This window comes from Galeopterus variegatus, unplaced genomic scaffold (genome assembly GCF_000696425.1).
Source record: "Galeopterus variegatus unplaced genomic scaffold, G_variegatus-3.0.2 Scaffold626, whole genome shotgun sequence".
NCBI classification, from domain to species: Eukaryota; Metazoa; Chordata; class Mammalia; order Dermoptera; family Cynocephalidae; genus Galeopterus; species Galeopterus variegatus.
The window spans coordinates 519,449-536,604 of NW_007726737.1; the positions used below are offsets into that span (position 1 = coordinate 519,449).

At 45.3% G+C, this 17,156-nt stretch overlaps 1 protein-coding gene across 1 annotated transcript; it reads left to right on the top strand.

Annotated features, from left to right (window-relative positions):
* The first annotated feature begins 704 nt into the window (after positions 1-704).
* On the top strand, positions 705-16,726 carry TTLL4 (tubulin tyrosine ligase-like family, member 4). The gene is made up of 18 exons (XM_008570755.1): positions 705-2,200; positions 3,065-3,174; positions 3,537-3,600; positions 8,224-8,348; positions 8,810-8,920; positions 9,290-9,366; positions 10,050-10,241; positions 10,344-10,426; positions 10,661-10,789; positions 11,128-11,250; positions 11,547-11,645; positions 11,973-12,107; positions 12,537-12,674; positions 14,035-14,137; positions 14,792-15,002; positions 15,147-15,217; positions 15,632-15,717; positions 16,181-16,726. The coding sequence occupies exons 1-18, from the start codon at positions 714-716 to the stop codon at positions 16,437-16,439; spliced, it is 3,603 nt and encodes a 1,200-aa protein (XP_008568977.1). The 5' UTR covers positions 705-713; the 3' UTR covers positions 16,440-16,726.
* The last annotated feature ends 430 nt before the right edge of the window (positions 16,727-17,156 follow it).

A 17,156-nucleotide genomic window follows, 5' to 3' on the forward strand; every position in this document is an offset into this window, starting at 1 on the left:
TAAAGAGATGAAATTGCTGTGAACTCCAGGGTCAGCAGGGGAATTCTGTGCTCCTGTTTGAATTTGTTATACATAACCATGAAAAGCAGACCAAACCAGAGGCAGCTGAGAGAGTTGGTTTAGGGAGCAGTAGATGTAAAATGCATTTCAAAGATCATTTTTGATCTTTCAGAATTGGTTGGTGAGGAGGGAGATACTGGCTAGTTTCTCTGCCACTTCCAGACTTGCCTTAGTCCTAGCCACACTGGTTTTAGGAGAGGGAAGGTAACCACTTATGTAAAGTCATGGATGGTGAAAAAGAAAGATGTACTTTTTTTTGGACAGAGAGGAAAGCTTTCTGAGTGAGAGAGTAAGGACACATGAGCAGCCTTACACTGGTGGGGTCTTAAAGTCTTAGTCCTTGTTGAAGCCAGCTTTGATCATGCAAGGGCAGCAGGAAAATCACTGAAAACTCCCTGAAAATCTGGTGTTCTTCCCCCAGGGCTCTAGTGGCGACCAACACTGGTTGCCCAAGAAATGCTGAAGAAGACTCTATTGCTTACCTGAGGACCACTGTAGCATGGTGTCTGTCCTCCTAGGTCTGTAAATGTTCCCAATCATTTCTCTCCCCTTCAGGCTAACTGACTTCAAGGATGCAGCTGCTACTACTGGAGGCGTGTGGCATCTTATCTGAGCCAGGCCACGAAGCCGTGTGGCCATGATGTGGGCCCCTCATGGCCTCAGCAGGAACAGAGCACTACAGTATTGGCCTCTGCCGGGGCAACAGCTTCAAGCAGAGTGGTCCCTCAGGCACAGTGCCTGCCCTGCCACCAGAGAAACCCTCTGAGGGCAAAGTCTGGTCTCAGGCCCATCAGCAGGTGAAGCCAGTCTGGAAGCTGGAGAAGAAGCACGTGGGGTCATTGTCAGCAAGGTTGGGCCCAGGCCTCTTGGGTGTCCCACCCCAGCCAGCATATTTCTTTTGTCCCAGCACTTTATGTAGCTCTGGGACCACAGCTGTCATTGCAGGCCACAGCAACTCTTGTTACCTGCATTCTTTCCCGGACTCATTCAGCAGTACCTTGCTGTACCGCCGCTCCAACTATAAGCACAAACCATACCAGCAGCTGGAGTCGTTCTGCTTGCGTTCAAGCCCACCAGAAAGAAGACATTTTTCTCTCCCTCAAAAGAGCCTCCCTGTCAATCTCACTGCCAGTAAGGCCACTTCCTCCACAGTCTTCCCCATGGCCCAGTCTCTGGCGTCTTCATCTGCAGACCCATACCTCTCACTGGCAGCAGCTGGAGAAAGCTCTTCAGGGAACAGCCTGGCCGCTGCTGTCTCAGGGAAGATCCCATCCCCACTGTCCTCCCCCTACAAGCCCATGCTGAATAACAACTCCTTCATGCGGCCAAATAGCACTAAAGTGCCTTTATCACAGGCCACGGGGGGCCTAAAGCCAGTATCCTCACCCAAGATCCAACCTGTCTCCTGGCATCATTTGGGGGCTATTGGAGACTGTGCCCCCCCACCTCTTGACCGTAAGATGCCCCAAAGCACCGGGACTGTCCTAGATGATACCACTGCCCATATCACCCTATCTACCCCTAGCTCCCTTGACACATTCACCACCAGTGTTGCCTCTTCCCAGTACAACTGGAATAACTTAGCCCCGAGGGCAGAGCCACATCCCTGTGGCCTGGATGACAGCTCTAATTCCCAGGCTCCGACTAAAGCGGTTCGGTTCACTGAGGCTGTGAGGCAGTTGACTGCAAGAGGCTTTGAGGAGATGCCGAGGCAAGCCTACCAATTTGAACAGTCTCATTTCGTGAACCCCAGCTTCCAGTGGAACCTCAGCAGGAACAAGCGGTGGAAACCTCCTGTGGTAGGCCAGCAGTTTCATCGGAAGGATGCTGGATCAGAGGGTAGGATCCTCCCTGGTGCCTCAGACACCTTGGGGTTGGACAGTCCAGTCTTCTGCACCAAACGTATCAGCATTCACCTCCTTGCCTCACATGCCAATGGGTTGAACCACAGCCCTGCCTGTGGGTCGCTAATTGACCCCCCACCACTTGGAGAAGACAAAGCTCCGGTTACCCCTTCTCCTCCTCAGCACCTAGGCGTAGTTGACATGGCCACCCGCCTCTCTTCGATCCATCTGGGCCAGCCTGGGAAGGAAGAGCCTGAGGAAGCCAGGGAGCTGGGCTTACCTTCTAAGGATATTGAGTAAGTTGGGGAAAGTTTTTGGTTAAGTTAGAGTAGTAGAATATATACACCATAATTTGGTGACACTGACCCTATACCTCTGAAGGTTGGTTTTATTTTTTAGCTGCCCTATGATTTTCGGTTAGGGCAGAGTTTAGAAAACTGTAGCTTGCTGGCAAAATCAAATAAAGTTTTATGAGAAGGCAGCCTTGCCCATTCATTTACCATTGTCTGTGGCTGCTTCCTTGTTATTATGGTAAAGTTGAATAGTTGTGACAGACTGAATGGCCTGCAAACTGAAAATATTTACTAACTTGTCCTATAGAGAAGGAGTTTATTGACCCCTGTTTTAGGTTATACCCATGGGAGAAACAAAAATTCTGAACACCAAGTGTTGGGGCCTGTGAGTTTTCTACTTGTTCCAAACCAAATCAGGTTCCCAGTCATTCCTGGTATGACAGCTATCCAGAGTTAGTCCGTAAACGTAGTTAATTCCTTCTCTTGTGTTTTGTTACTTTTCTGCATGCTTGGTCCCACCAAGGCCTTGTTCTGAGTTTCCAGAGAGTGGCCTAGAGAAATTCGAAGTCAATTACCAGATCTTCATTGATTTTTTTTGTATGTAAAATTTCGTACTTACCTGCTTTGTGGAACTTCAAAGAAACTGAAAGACAGAATGCCTCTATGCAGAATGGAAGATGTAAAGTTGAGGAACTATGGCTAGACCTAAGCTTTGAGGGCAAGAGAATTGGGTTGTGAGGTTCAGGCTAGAGATAGCAGATTGGTGATGGGGAAGAGACAAATATTGGGAGGTGATGAAGGAATGAGAATCTCACTGTGACTCTCTTATGGAGTTGAATGGACTGGGGGCACGATTCTTTCTTTTAGTTCAACTACTGACATCCAGCCAGACCAGACTGAGGCTGAAGATATAGAAGAAGAACTAGTAGATGGTTTGGAAGACTGCTGCAGTCATGATGAGAATGAAGAGGAGGAGGGTGAGTAGGGAACCTTTTCACCTTCACCTGGGGGTGGTCATGACCTGCTAGGGAAGGGGGCTAATAATTGTATAGCAGGACCTTGACTCACATTATCATCTATATTAATCATTTGCTTTGGGGGTCTAAATAAAGAGGGTAGTGGCTTCTAGGGAACTTTGGTCTCCAGTCTCCCTGTCCCACTGGTCTTGCATTGTCCCTGCTTCTGTTGAGCTCAAGGAAGGCAGTGCAAGGCTGCAGATGGTGTTTGGGGCTCTCCAGGAAGGGCTGAGCCCAGGATGTTCAAGGAAGAGCTAGGTAGACTTGGTGAGGTTGTGTTGGCAGCCTCTTCCAGTTGTGTTCTCTGCTCTTCCTCCCTCTAGGAGACTCAGAGTGCTCCTCATTTAGTGCTGTCTCCCGCAGCGAGTCAGTGGCAGTGATCTCTCGGTGAGTGTGGGCTGTGGAGATCATTGGTAGATGCTCATTTTCTGTCTCAAAATTATAAAGAGATTAATTACCCAAGCCATTAATGGCCTGAGAACCCTCACTCATTTCCACCAAGCTTTTGTTTGCAACTTATAGTTTTTGAACAGGGAGCAGTGGGGAACCAGAAGCACATCTCAGCAGTTGGTTTCTTAGTACCATGTTTCTTAGACTGCAGTTTGGTTTTTAGGCTCCAAGAAATTGTTTAAGAGGGAAATAATTTCAAGAAGTGTTTAGAAAATTAATAATAAACTAATGAACAAACATGATGTTTGAGGTAAATTCTTAGTCCTTTAGACCACCTACATACAGGTAGTTGCCACCTTGCACTATAAAATGTGTCCCACTATCAGAAACAGTTCTGAGATAGATAGATATACCCGTAACTGGGGCTTTTGAAAATATTCTTTTGAGCTGGCTGGTTAGCCCAGTTGGTTAGAGCATGGTGCTGATAATGCTAAGGTCCAGGGTTTGATTCCTGTACTGGCCAGAAAAAAAAAAATGCTCTTTTTTCCTTTCTGAGGTTAGTTTTACATTGAGAAATAAGACTGACATTAACCTTAGTAATAAATTAAATTAAAAATTCTTTAGCTTTAGGCCTGGCCCATGGCTTACTTGGGAGAGTGTGGTGCTGATAACACCAAGGCCACGGGTTTAGATCCCTATATAGGGATGGCTGGTTGGCTCACTTTGGAGAGCGTGGTGCTGACAACACCAAGTCAAGGGTTAAGATCTCCTTATCATCTTTATAAAAAATTAAAAGTAAAAAAAAATAAAAATAAAATTCTTTAGCTTTACGCCTGGCCCATGGCTTACTTGGGAGAGTGTGGTGCTGATAACACCAAGGCCACGGGTTTAGATCCCTATATAGGGATGGCTGGTTGGCTCACTTTGGAGAGCGTGGTGCTGACAACACCAAGTCAAGGGTTAAGATCTCCTTATCGTCTTTATAAAAAATTAAAAGTAAAAAAAAATAAAAATAAAATTCTTTAGCTTTAATCCAAGTTATTGTGTTGACTGTTTTTGATGGTCTGAGTGATGTTTATCTATAACCAGGAAACCACTGAAGTCAATCTTTTAACGTGTAAAACAGGTAGTTGTAGGATGCTGCATAGCTCAGATGCAGAGTGGGGGAATAGAAAGAATGTTGGATTGTAAATGATGGCATGTCATTGTACTAAAGATTTTTAGAACTTGCTAAAGGATCATTTAAACCACCTTTAACGTTCTTCAGCATAATCGTTTTTGTTCCCCTTACTACTTCCAACCTTGCCTCAGTATGAGGCTCTGTCTTTAAGTAATCATATTGTTATTAAGTATTTAAAAAAAAAAAACCTCCCAAAGCATTAAAGATTTTTTTTTTCTTTTCGAAGATAATTTCTATCAAAAATGTAAAAGAAACAAAATACAAGTATAGAAAATTGGAGTTTTGTTTTTAGTGCAAAATTTCTATTCTAATTAAAATCTAGTCATATATGTCAAGGCTTGCTCAACATATGGAGCACCCAGACTCTGGTTGTTTTCCTTTGCGTCACCCCTGCCTTAAATGAAGCTAAGAGGAAAAGGGGCTTTCCATGTCCTGGTTAGTATGGACAAGGCAAATGCATCTCTCTGAATATGATGATGTGGCAGCAGCTATACCAATTTTAGAGCTCCAAACCAGCAAGGTGGAGGCAGAGCTGTTTGGAAAGTAGGGGAGAGAGAATTCGGACTCTCTGTAAAGGTGGTTAGAAATCTGTGCCCTGAGTCTGGTGCATAAATTCTTACTTTAAGCCTGACTTATCCTCCCTTCAGAAAAGCAGAGCTACTTCTGGTTGTACATATTGGATGTTAACTAAATACCTCTACTCTCCATAAGAAAATGATACTTAACATGTAATTGACTTGTAGTTCTACCATTCCTACACTTAAGGTGATCTGTGTATATATTTAGGCTTGCCTCATGACAGCTACACAGCCCTTTACCTAGCCTTCTTGATATATAAGGTTTTTGTTAATCAAAAGATGTTTTTTAATCATTTGCTCATTAATTAACTCCTACAAATTCTACACACCTTATCTATGTGAGGCTTAAAACACAGTTTTCAAGATGGAGATTGATGAATTCCAAACACTTTGCAATTTATTTATTTATTTATTGGCAGCTGGCCAGTACAAGGATCCAACCCCAGACCTTGGTGTTATCAGCACCAACACTAATCAGCTGAGCTAACCTGCTAGCCCCTCACTTTGCATTTTAAAGATCAGAAGTTTTTTGCATCTAAAATCAGAAGTACTTGTGGATTGCTAAAATCTTATTTTTTTCCTATTATGAAAGATTTATATGTTTATTATAGAAAATTTGGCAAACATAGAAAAACAGAAAGATCATTGAAAAACACTACCTCTGTTTCTCTACCCAGCAATAGTTTTATTGCATTTCCTGCTACCAGGTTCTTTTTCTAAGTATCATGTCATTTTAGAGATGGAAGACATCAAGTCCAATGTAAAAAATTAAGGACCAGAGAAGTTTGATAGCCATTCCAACTTCACAGTTTCTAGCACTGCTAGACTAGGAGCCAGGTCTCTTGAACATAAGTCCAGTACTCTTTTTTTTTTTTGTGACTGGTAAGGGGATCGCCACCCTTGGCGTGGTGTCACCCACACCGCGCTTAGCCAGTGAGCGCACTGGCCATCCCTATATAGGATCCAAACCCGCAGCCTCGGCGCTCCCAGCGCCGCACTCTCCCAAGTGCACCACTGGGTTGGCCCCAGTCCAGTACTCTTGAGAGGCAGCTATCAAGGGTTTTCTGTCTTTTTATATTTAACTAAATTTTTGATTTTGAGATAATGGTTGATTCACATGCAGTTGTCATAAATAATACAGAGAGATCCTCTGTACTCTTTACCCAGCTTCCCCCACTGGTAACATCTTGCAAAACTACAGTACAATATAGTACAACCAAGATGTTAAGGTTGATAGTATCAGGATACAGAGCATTCCATCACTGCAAGAATCCCTCCTGTTGCCCTTATACCACAGCTACTTCCCTCCTACTCCTTAAGCCCCTAGCAACCACTAGTTTGTTCTCTTTTTATAATTTTGTCATTTCAAGAATGTTATACAAATGAAATGATAGCAGTATGTAACCTTTTGGAATTGGCTTTTTTTTTTACTCAGCCATGTTCTCTGGATATTGATCCAGGTTGTTGCAGGTATTAATATTTTATTCCTTTGTATTGCTGAGTAGTATTCCATGGCACGAATGTACCACAGTTTAACTCTTCACCTGTTTAAGGATATTTGTGTTGTTTTCCATCTTTTGGCTATTATGAGTAAAGCTGCTGTAAACAATCATGTACATATTTTTGTGTGACCATAAGTCTTCGTCACTCTGGGATAAGTGCCCAGGAGTGCAATTGCTGGGTCATATGGTAGTTGCATGTTTAATTTTTTAAGAAACTGCCAAAACTGTTTTCCAGAGTAGCTACACCACTTTACATTCTTATCTGGTCGTTGTTTTAAAATCTTAACTCATTCTCCTTGACTTTCAACAATCTTAAATTCTGATACTCAATAAATTAAAAGCCTTTGAAGAAAAAATTTTTGGTAATGAGAAATAGAGTTGAATTAATTGGAATTAATTGAGAATTATAATTTAACTTGACCCAATAAAATTGATTAAAGATTTCTAAGATTTAAAACACTGAAGTGTTTTACATGCAATGCCCATTTCTGTTGTGCTAGAAAGAATTACAGGTAAAGTGATTTTTTTATAAGCTGAAAGTTAATCTTATAATACTATTTGTGCATCATATCAGCTTAGTGTAGAGGGTAATAACTATTCTCTACATTTTTCAGTACAGTTTAAAGAAATGGTCTGGGTCTGTCAGCTTGTACCTGACAGATGGTAGAGGTATTCACTATTTTGAGACCCCTTGGAATAACAGGAGGGACCCACATGGCCCACTGCCCCAGATTCTCAGACATCCATTTGTCAGATCCAGACCTGTGTTACCACACTGTTACTTAAAAATCTAGTGTCAGAAATCATTTCCAAGATAAAGAACATTAACCATCCATGTATCCTAAGGTAAACCTAAATAGAAAATGAGTCAGAAGTATCACTATTTCATTTATTTCTGTTGCTTTTCTTTTATTTTCTTTTAAAAAAATCTCTATACTTCTTAGATCTTTTGTAACTTTTCCTCCTTTTTAATTATCCATATCATTCTTTGTCTTTCCTCATTTATTTCTTTTAGTGTAGCATTTTCTTCTACTAATATCTACCCGAACTCATTTCCCCCTCTCAGAGCCATGCTTTTCAGGGACTTCCCCAGCTCATGGCTTGTCACAGGAAATTTTGGAGCTGCATTACAGAAGGAAGTATTGGAAAACCTTGTCTTTAGGTGACATTTAATGCTGTGGCTGTATGTAGGTTAGCCCTAGCACCTTAGGGATTAATGTTTGCAAAATAATTATTGACTACTTGTCTTTTACAGTCACAATTTAAAAGGCAGCGCTTGGAAAGAATTATATATGATAGTAAGGACACTTCATAGCTGTTGTTTTCCCTTTCTCTACCACATGTTTATTTTTCATCTTAGGAGCTGTGTGGAGATTCTGACCAAACCCCTTTCCAGTCATGAGAAAGTTGTCCGACCAGCCCTCATCTATAGTCTCTTCCCCAATGTGCCCCCTACCATCTATTTTGGCACTCGGGATGAGAGAGGTAAACCTGGCCAAATGTTGAAGCCCAGAAGAGCCCCCAAGAGAAGGATGCTAAGTTGGGAAGAGGTGCCAGAGGGTGGGAGAGGGTTTCCAGAATGGCCGCTATGGCTGCTATTGCCCTGTGCTCGGTTTTCCCACCTGGTTATATGTCTGATACGGGGACCTTTTTCTTGTTTGGCCTTTAGCTGACCATTCCCAGCCTTATTAATCTCATGCTTAGTTCATGCCCTCTAACCTTGTTTCTTTCCCCTTTCAACTTCCCATTTCTTTGTTCCTCATTCCTGCACAGTCCCCCTTTTTTCCCCAAAGTGTGCTCCTCTGATACCCTGATCTGGAACAGTATTTAGTGACTTGCCTACCCAGGGAAGGATGGGCAACTGTGCCATCTTTTTCATCTTTTTGCCATGACTCTCCTGCTCTTCTCCACCCCCCAACCTCCCTTCCCATCCCCTCTATTCTCAGTTGAGAAACTTCCCTGGGAGCAGAGGAAACTGCTGCGGTGGAAGATGAGCACGGTGACCCCCAACATTGTCAAACAGACCATTGGACGGTCGCACTTCAAAATCAGCAAGAGTGAGTCACTTGCCTTCTTGCGAGCCTGTCCTCTTCGCCCCAACAGCAGGCTTTGGGTGGGAGAAGAGCCCTAGATACTTCCTGCTTTGTGGGGGCAATTGGGAACTCTCTTCTAAAGTTTTCAACCTCATAGGAAGGCATAACTCTGAAAGACCTCTGGGCTGAGCCTGTTGCTCAGAATTGGGAGACAGAGGGCCATTGTTTTATCCCTGTCCCCAGAGCCTCATGTAGGACAGCTCCATGGCAACTCTTCCAACTGAGTCTGGGAGCTGTGCCCAGGCCCAGTGGTATTTCTGGGGCCTGTGGGCCTCTGTCTGTCCCAGGGCCTGAGCTGCTAGCAGGTCTGACTCCCTGTTGTGCCTTCTGCAGGAAACGATGACTGGCTGGGCTGCTGGGGTCACCACATGAAGTCTCCTAGTTTCCGGTCCATTCGAGAGCATCAGAAGGTAGGGGCCCTTAACTGAGGAGCTGTTCCCCTGGACTTTGAACTAGGCCAGGAGTGGGGTGGTATTGGGGGCAGGGGAGGGGTATGAGAAGAAGAGGATGACCACAGAGAAGTCAGGAAAGTTTATGGAGGAGAGTGCAGGAGGGGAGTGCAGTATGAGACCCTGGCAGATAATGCACATCTCCAGTTCAGCTGTAGTGTCTTGGGCAGTCACAGCCTCTCAAAGACACATTTTCCTTTAAAGTGTCTTGAGATGCATTGTCTCTTTTTAGTTATTGTTCTTCCTCTGTAACGTCCATTCCCCCAAGCGGATTATGTGTGAAGACTTCTGGTCTCATGTTGGAACAAATGAGTCCCTTGCTCCCAGACTTCCTAAAGGCCAGGTGCTTTCCTGTTTTTGTCCCATAGGCTATCATGGAAAAAGATTTAATAGCTTTTTCTTCACTCTGAATATGAATAGCATTTCTGTCTTAATCACTATAGTGTGTCTTTTGTGTTTTAATCATCTTTTGATGAGTGCTCAACAGTTGTTGGATACCTATGGATCATTAAGATGTGATAGGAAGGTGGAATAGGAGCTTGGAATATTGCTAAAGAAGTTGGAATGGTATGGAGAATCTTGTCATTTTCCTCCTGGTCTCATCTTTGCCCTCTCCCTGCTTTCACCTTGTGTCTGTTCTGTAGCTAAACCACTTCCCAGGCTCATTCCAAATTGGGAGGAAGGACCGGCTGTGGCGGAATCTGTCCCGCATGCAGAGCCGCTTTGGCAAGAAGGAGTTCAGTTTCTTCCCTCAGTCCTTTATCCTGCCCCAGGATGCCAAGCTCCTGCGCAAAGCCTGGGAGAGCAGTGGCCGCCAAAAGTGGATTGTAAAGCCAGTGAGTGGATTGCAATGGGCAGTAGACTATGGTCTGAGAGTGAGAACAACATTGAGATTTGGGCCTGAAGCAAATCTTGTCTCCTTTCCACTTGATTTCTAGCCAGCATCAGCTCGAGGCATTGGTATCCAGGTCATTCACAAGTGGAGTCAGCTCCCCAAGCGAAGGCCCCTCCTGGTACAGAGGTGAGCCTGCTCTCTATCTCACATCTCCCTCCCCATCTTCCCACCTTCTTGGCATCAAGGTTCCCTTCTTACAATGTTCTTCTGCTCTTTGTCCTCTCAGCCAAAGACCTTCCTTAGCCAACTCTCTTAGGATCTTTATCTCAGGGACTGTTAGCTGGCTTTCACCATGGCTCACTTTCCCACTGAGCCCTCTCTCATCTGGCTGGATGAGAAGCTGGCCTTTCCCCTATGTAGGTATCTACACAAACCCTACCTCATCAGTGGCAGCAAGTTTGATCTGCGGATCTATGTTTACGTCACTTCCTATGATCCTCTGCGGATTTACCTCTTTTCAGACGGACTCGTCCGCTTTGCCAGTTGCAAGTATGTGATTGTGGTGAGGTATCACCCTAACATTTTCGGATATTTATACTCCCCAGAGGGAGGGAAGCTAGAGGATACCAAACAGAAAAATAAAAATATAGAAGGTTCTTTACTTCACTGAATCCAGTAAGGTGTTCCTGTGGGAGTAAGGTGGGATAAAGGAGATGAGTTCAGCTGTAGTTTTCTAGAATCTTGCCAGCAGACATACTTCTCAGGCCCTTATGGATCTGAAAAGATCTATGCGCTTGTCCTTTACCTCCTCAGGATTTGGGGAAATATTTGGCCTATTCCTCATCTGCTTTCTTACCATCTTACCTCGCCTTTCTTCTTGCTTCCAGGTATTCCCCTTCCATGAAGAGCCTTGGCAACAAGTTCATGCACCTGACCAACTATAGTGTCAACAAAAAGAATGCCGAGTACCAGGCCAATGCGGACGAAACGGCCTGCCAGGGCCACAAATGGTACCGAGGGCAGAATGTCTCAGTCAAGTGAAGGCTTAGAGGAGTGTAGGGTTCTGGGGTTTGGGGAGTTTCATGGGGATGGTGAATAGAGGATTAATATAAGACCCGAAGATTATATAAACACTTCTCAATTCAGAATTGATCTATTTGCCCCACGTTCATCTCTTAATTCAAAATATCAAAGGAAGAGATATGAAGAAAATACCTTTAGGTCTCTTGTTGCTTTGTCTTTCTCTTTTCTTTTTTACTCATTCCTAGAACATAACCCTAGGTACTCCCTCTTCCTCCCTGCTCAGGGCTCTGAAGGCTTTGTGGAACTACTTGAGCCAGAAGGGAGTCAATAGTGATGCCATCTGGGAGAAGATAAAGGATGTTGTTGTCAAAACCATCATCTCGTGAGTCACACTGCCACTCTGGGTGTGGGGCCTGCCACTGAATCCCCTCTTTTCTCATTGTCCTTCACACTGCTGTGCTCCAGACTTTGATTGTGTTTTGGTTAAGTTTTGAGGACAGGGAATAAGAAGGAGTGGATGAAGTTAAATTCTGCTCATCTACCAAACTACATCCCAGGAGCTCGTCCCAGATCAGAGGCATCTGTGGAGAGTCATATTTCCTGGGTTGCTTCTGCCTGCCTATCTCTGGGCCACTCCATTGGCAGGGCAGTTCTGGGTAGTGCACTCTGAGAGAATCTGAGCTGAGTACTTCCTCATCCCTGTGACCAGGTCAGAGCCTTACGTGACCAACCTGCTCAAGATGTATGTGAGGCGGCCCTATAGCTGCCATGAGCTCTTCGGTTTCGACATCATGCTGGATGAGAACCTCAAGCCCTGGGTCCTGGAAGTTAACATTTCCCCAAGGTAGGTGGTATTCTCAAGACACTCACAGCAAAATTCTTCCTAGAACCTCATGATCCCATTGCCACTCTATTCTTGCTGACTTTGGGAAGATCTTTCTTTCTCTGGAATTTGTGGTTTCCCTTCGTGGTCTTTGTGTTTGCTCATTTCACTCATACTTTGCACTGATCTCATGGTTCTTTGAGAATGGAGAGAGGTTGTTAAAAGTTGTTCTTTTCCAGTTGAGTCCCTACCGTTTGCTTTCCTCTAGCAAACCAAAGTTGTGGGCAGGTTTACTACCCCAAGTGAGGTTATCCACTATCTTTGTGGCAAGAGACTCTCATGATGGTGCTTATGCGTTTGGATGTCTGAGCCCCTTTCATCCTAGGGAAACCAGGCCAGAAACCATTTTGGAGTGCTGCTTTGACCACTCTTTGCATCCTTTCCCTGAAGCCTCCACTCCAACTCTCCACTGGACATCAGCATCAAAGGCCAGATGATCCGTGACCTTCTGAACCTGGCGGGTTTTGTTCTGCCCAACGCAGAGGATATCAGTTCCAGCTCCAGCAGCTCTAACAGCTCCAGCACCAGGTCAGCCTCCTTGCTTCCCAGAGGCTCAGCTGGCAGCTTGACCAGCAGTCCCATTGTGATTCCGGGAAGGGTACTCCCTCCTGCTTGGCATCCCTTGCTGATCAATCTGCCCCTGCCATCCACCCAAACATCACTGCTATGTCAGTGTCCCTAAAAGCATGTTTGGTTATATTGCTTCCCTGCTCAGGAATCTCCACAGGGCCTAGGAATCAAATTTAACCTCCTTATCTGGACATTTGCAACTCCAGCTCCCTTTTCCTAGATGCATCTCTCTTTACTCCTCTTCTTGGCTTTTGTGCTCTGACAACCTGGATCACTCACAGAACCTCAAGGCTGGAAGGAGCCTTAAGGATCAGTTCCAGTCTCCTGTCTGAAATATTCAGTGCCTCTTGCTGTTCCCCTATAGTGTCCTCTCCTCTGCTCATGAGGTTTCTTCCTCCTGAAATGCCCCTCAGCCAGACCTACTTATCGTAACCTCACCTATCCTTCAAAGCCTAGCTCAGGGCAACATCTTCATGAAGCCAGCTCAGTGTGGGCTTTTTTCCTCCATCTCTTCAAAGCACTTAGAACCACTTTTGTGGAGAGGGAGCTAATACTGAGTCAGTACCTATGATGTGCAAGGAAAAACCTGTAACTTATCCTCTCAACAAGCCTGTGAGGTTAGTATTAGTATCTGTAGTTTACAGATGAGGAAACTGAAGATCACTGGGATTATGTGACCCATCCAAGGTCATTCAAATAGAGAGTGATAGGACTAGAGTTCATCCTGATTTGCCTGGTAACAAAACTTGCTTTCCCTGTTGTACCTTGTAGACCCATGTTTGGCTCTGTCCTGTGGTTGTCATTTGACTTATTCCACCTGCCATACCATAAGCTTCTTGGAGGCAGGGGCTGCTTTTCAGTCATCTTTTTGTCTCTCTCAGTAGTGATTGTAGTAATTGTGGTACCATTGATGATAAAACTGAGGTACAGGGAGGTTAAGTCACTTGCCCAGGTCATACACCCAGTAGAGCAGAGCTGGGTTTGTAGTAAGTGTTCACTAAATTAAAACAAACCAAAGTATACAGCAATTAGGCTTATTCTGGGGCCCTCTTTTTTATTAATCACTCAAATTCAACGTAAAGAGGGTGGTGCTCTGTACTCTTAGTTCTTGCATGTACTTTATCTTTGACGACTCTCAGACAGGTTACTTTAGTGGTGTGCATTTTAGTTTGATCTTCTCAAGTAACCAAACATCTATCCATATGTCTTTGTCTTCTCTTGAGAAGAGTGCCTTCCTGAGCTGGTCCTCTCTCCATATTTCCTCAGGATATGAAGCTGCTGACCATACCCTTTGCTTTCTTTCCACCCTGTGCCTTAGCCTACCCAGCTCCCCTAGGGACAAATTTCGAATGGCTCCGGAGCATTTCAATGCACAGAAGATGAAGAAAGCCTATTATCTGACCCAGAAAATTCCTGATCAGGTAGGAGATTGGTCTTCCCCCATGTGCCAGCAGAAAGCTTCACTGGTCAAACATTTGGGACCCTAAGATAACCAGTTTTTTTCTCTCTAGAGTAGGATATCTTAACGCAGGTCTGTAATCTCCTTGATGCATAACAGTTTGTTGGCATGTGCATCATTCTGGGAGAGAGTTGATAGTCTATCACATTTTCAAGAACTGCTGCTCTTACCAGAATGCTGTACTGGCCCTCTCTTGTTGTCAGAACCATAGACCTTTACGCTTTAGGTTTCTTTCCCTGAGGGGTGCAGTGAAATCCTAGGAGGCTTGACCTTCTCATAGCAGATTAGGGAGCCAGATGTAAGAGTGGCAGACATAAGGCTAGGGCCAAATCCAAGTTGCTGGATCCTGATCTTGACTCCATCCAATAAGCCATTTAACCTCTGAGCTCCAGTGCTGCCTCCAATCCTGACCAAGAGTGTCTTCCTCTACCAGCTAAGTTCAGTAGACTTAGGAACAGATAAGGTACAGAGCTGGCCCACCAGGCTGCCATAGTGGTCCCATGTATGTCCCGGAGCTCCAGTATCCTAGGGCTGTGCTTTCTGTCCCCCAGCTTCTTGATCCTCTGCCCCTGGGTTACATTCTCTGTCTTCTTTCTCCCTGTTCCTTGGGCCACAGGATTTTTATGCCTCTGTGCTGGATATTCTGACACCAGATGACGTCCGGATTCTGGTCGAGGTGGAGGATGAGTTTTCTCGCCGTGGTCAATTTGAACGAATTTTTCCTTCTCGAATCTCTTCTCGCTATCTCCGCTTTTTTGAGCAACCACGATATTTCAACATTCTCACCACCCAGTGGGAGCAGAAGTACCATGGCAACAAGCTCAAAGGTGATGTGCCCTCCCTGTCTGTGGGAGGCCATGTTTAGTGAGAGATTAAATCCCAGTAGACCAAGAAGTGGGCCACTCTGGAAAGAAGAATCGGCCTAGTAATTTCACCCTCTTAAGTCCCAATCCCTGCTACTCTTGTTCTAGGAATAGATCTGCTTCGGAGTTGGTGCTACAAAGGGTTCCACACAGGCGTTGTCTCTGATTCTGCTCCGCTGGTGAGTGATGCCAGTGTGGTGATGGGGGCGGGGAGAGATGGCTCTTTCTCAGGCCTCTCTCTCCTCTGCCTTATGAGTGCAGCATGAGCTGGGGTGTAGGTACAGACCCTGTTATTTCTCCCCTAGACCCTGCCTGTGTTGCATGACCCTTTCCTTTCAAGGGAATGATTGCCTCCAGGATTCCCTGGGTGCCTTTCTTTCAAGGATCAAAAAGTGCTTTGTAGGCCTCAACTTGTTGTCTGATTCAGGAGAAAAACCAAGACTTTTACCCATATGGGCCCATGCCTGAAGGGTAGAGAAGGGGAGAGCCCATGATCACTCAGAGGTAGAGCTGGAAAGAGTTCCAACACCCCAAGCACTGCTGTCTAACCTCTGCCTAGCTCTTTTTGTCCTCATTGCTTCCTTTGTTTTTAGTGGTCTCTCCCAACATCACTTCTGACTGTCCCAAAGGGTGACATGATGCTCAGTGCCTTCAGCAAATCTGAGACCAGCAAGCTGGGGTGAGTGTGGCCTGGGCACGGGCGGGGCTGTTGGTTGTGAGTTTGAGGAGTTTTCTTCCTTTTTCTCTTCCCACACCGTGACAAGACCAGCATTCTCCAGCTGGGAGATGGTGGAAGTATCACACTTTGCAGCCACAATATCATCTTCCTGGTGGCTCTTGGTATGCCCAGTGAAGCTGAGCTGGAGCACAGAATCATCTGCTGAAATGGCCACTTTCACCATACCCACTAGCTGTAAGAACTCCTTAGCCCACCTACCCTCACCCACATTCACACTTTCAATTCAGCTCTCAAGACTTCAAGTAAATAAAATATATTTTATGGTTGTTAATATGCCATATAATTACAGTCTACAATACCGTAATGTCGTGAATACCTGCTCCAGACTCTGAAGGCAGATCACAAGTTAAAGTCTCAGCTACTCAGTGTATCAGCCATTTCTTTCCCCACCTTTTCCTTGCAGAAAACACAGCTCTTCTGAGGAAAGCCTGCTACTCTCTGAAGATAGGACCACATGCAAGCCCAAGAAGACTCAGGCTGGTCTTTCCCCTTTCCCCAGGAAACACAGTTCCTTAAAGGACACTGAGGACACCAGCAAAGAGCCCAGCCTCTCCACCCAGATGTTACCTGTGATCAAGGACTCTGGGCGGACTTCAAGGCTTTCTGCTTCCTCTACGTCCCAATCAACCAGTGACTCTTTCCTGACTGCTGTGAGCCCATGACTAGCCTCTCTCCACAAGCCCCTGCCGGGGAGCACCAGCATCAGCTACCTCATGGGAACCGACCTGCTGACCAGCCTGAAGCCCCTGCCCCCTCCACCTTGTCCCTCATCAGAGTATTTTTTGAAGTAGTTGAATTGCAGAGATGGAGGGCTGGAGGGATGGTGGTGCTGGGGAGAAGGTGAGGAAGGTTTACCCCTGTCACCTGTCTGCCTGGCTGGCACCTCATAAATCAGCAGAGAAGCCAACCGTGGCCATGCAGCCTTATAAAGCAGGGTTTGGTTTCTACCTTCAGAGAGCCATGTGTGGTTTGTTGTAGGCCTTGGTGCAGTGGTTGAGTTGTAGCTCAAGAGGAGAAAACATACTGAACATATTTGGGTTCTAAGTCCTTTATTCTGTAATTAAGGGGATTCTTCTGAAGGTTCTCATTTCCTCAGGTCTCTCCTCACCCCTCCCCCACTCTCAGACCTGAGGAGCCACTTTCAGAAATCTGTGGACTTCCTCAGTAGACAGGTAGGAGAGGTTGTCATCCTAGTCTTGGGGGCTTCGCCCCCTGCAGACCATCTCTTCTATCGTGTATCCACCCAGCCAATAGCCCTAGGTCTTCGTGTTCTGACCTCACATCACTACTTGGTTAGCCTTCTAGACTTCTCTGTCATGGATGTCACCTCTTCAGCTTCTGGCTTTCTGAGGTTGAGAGGTTCTGTGGACTTAGTGAAT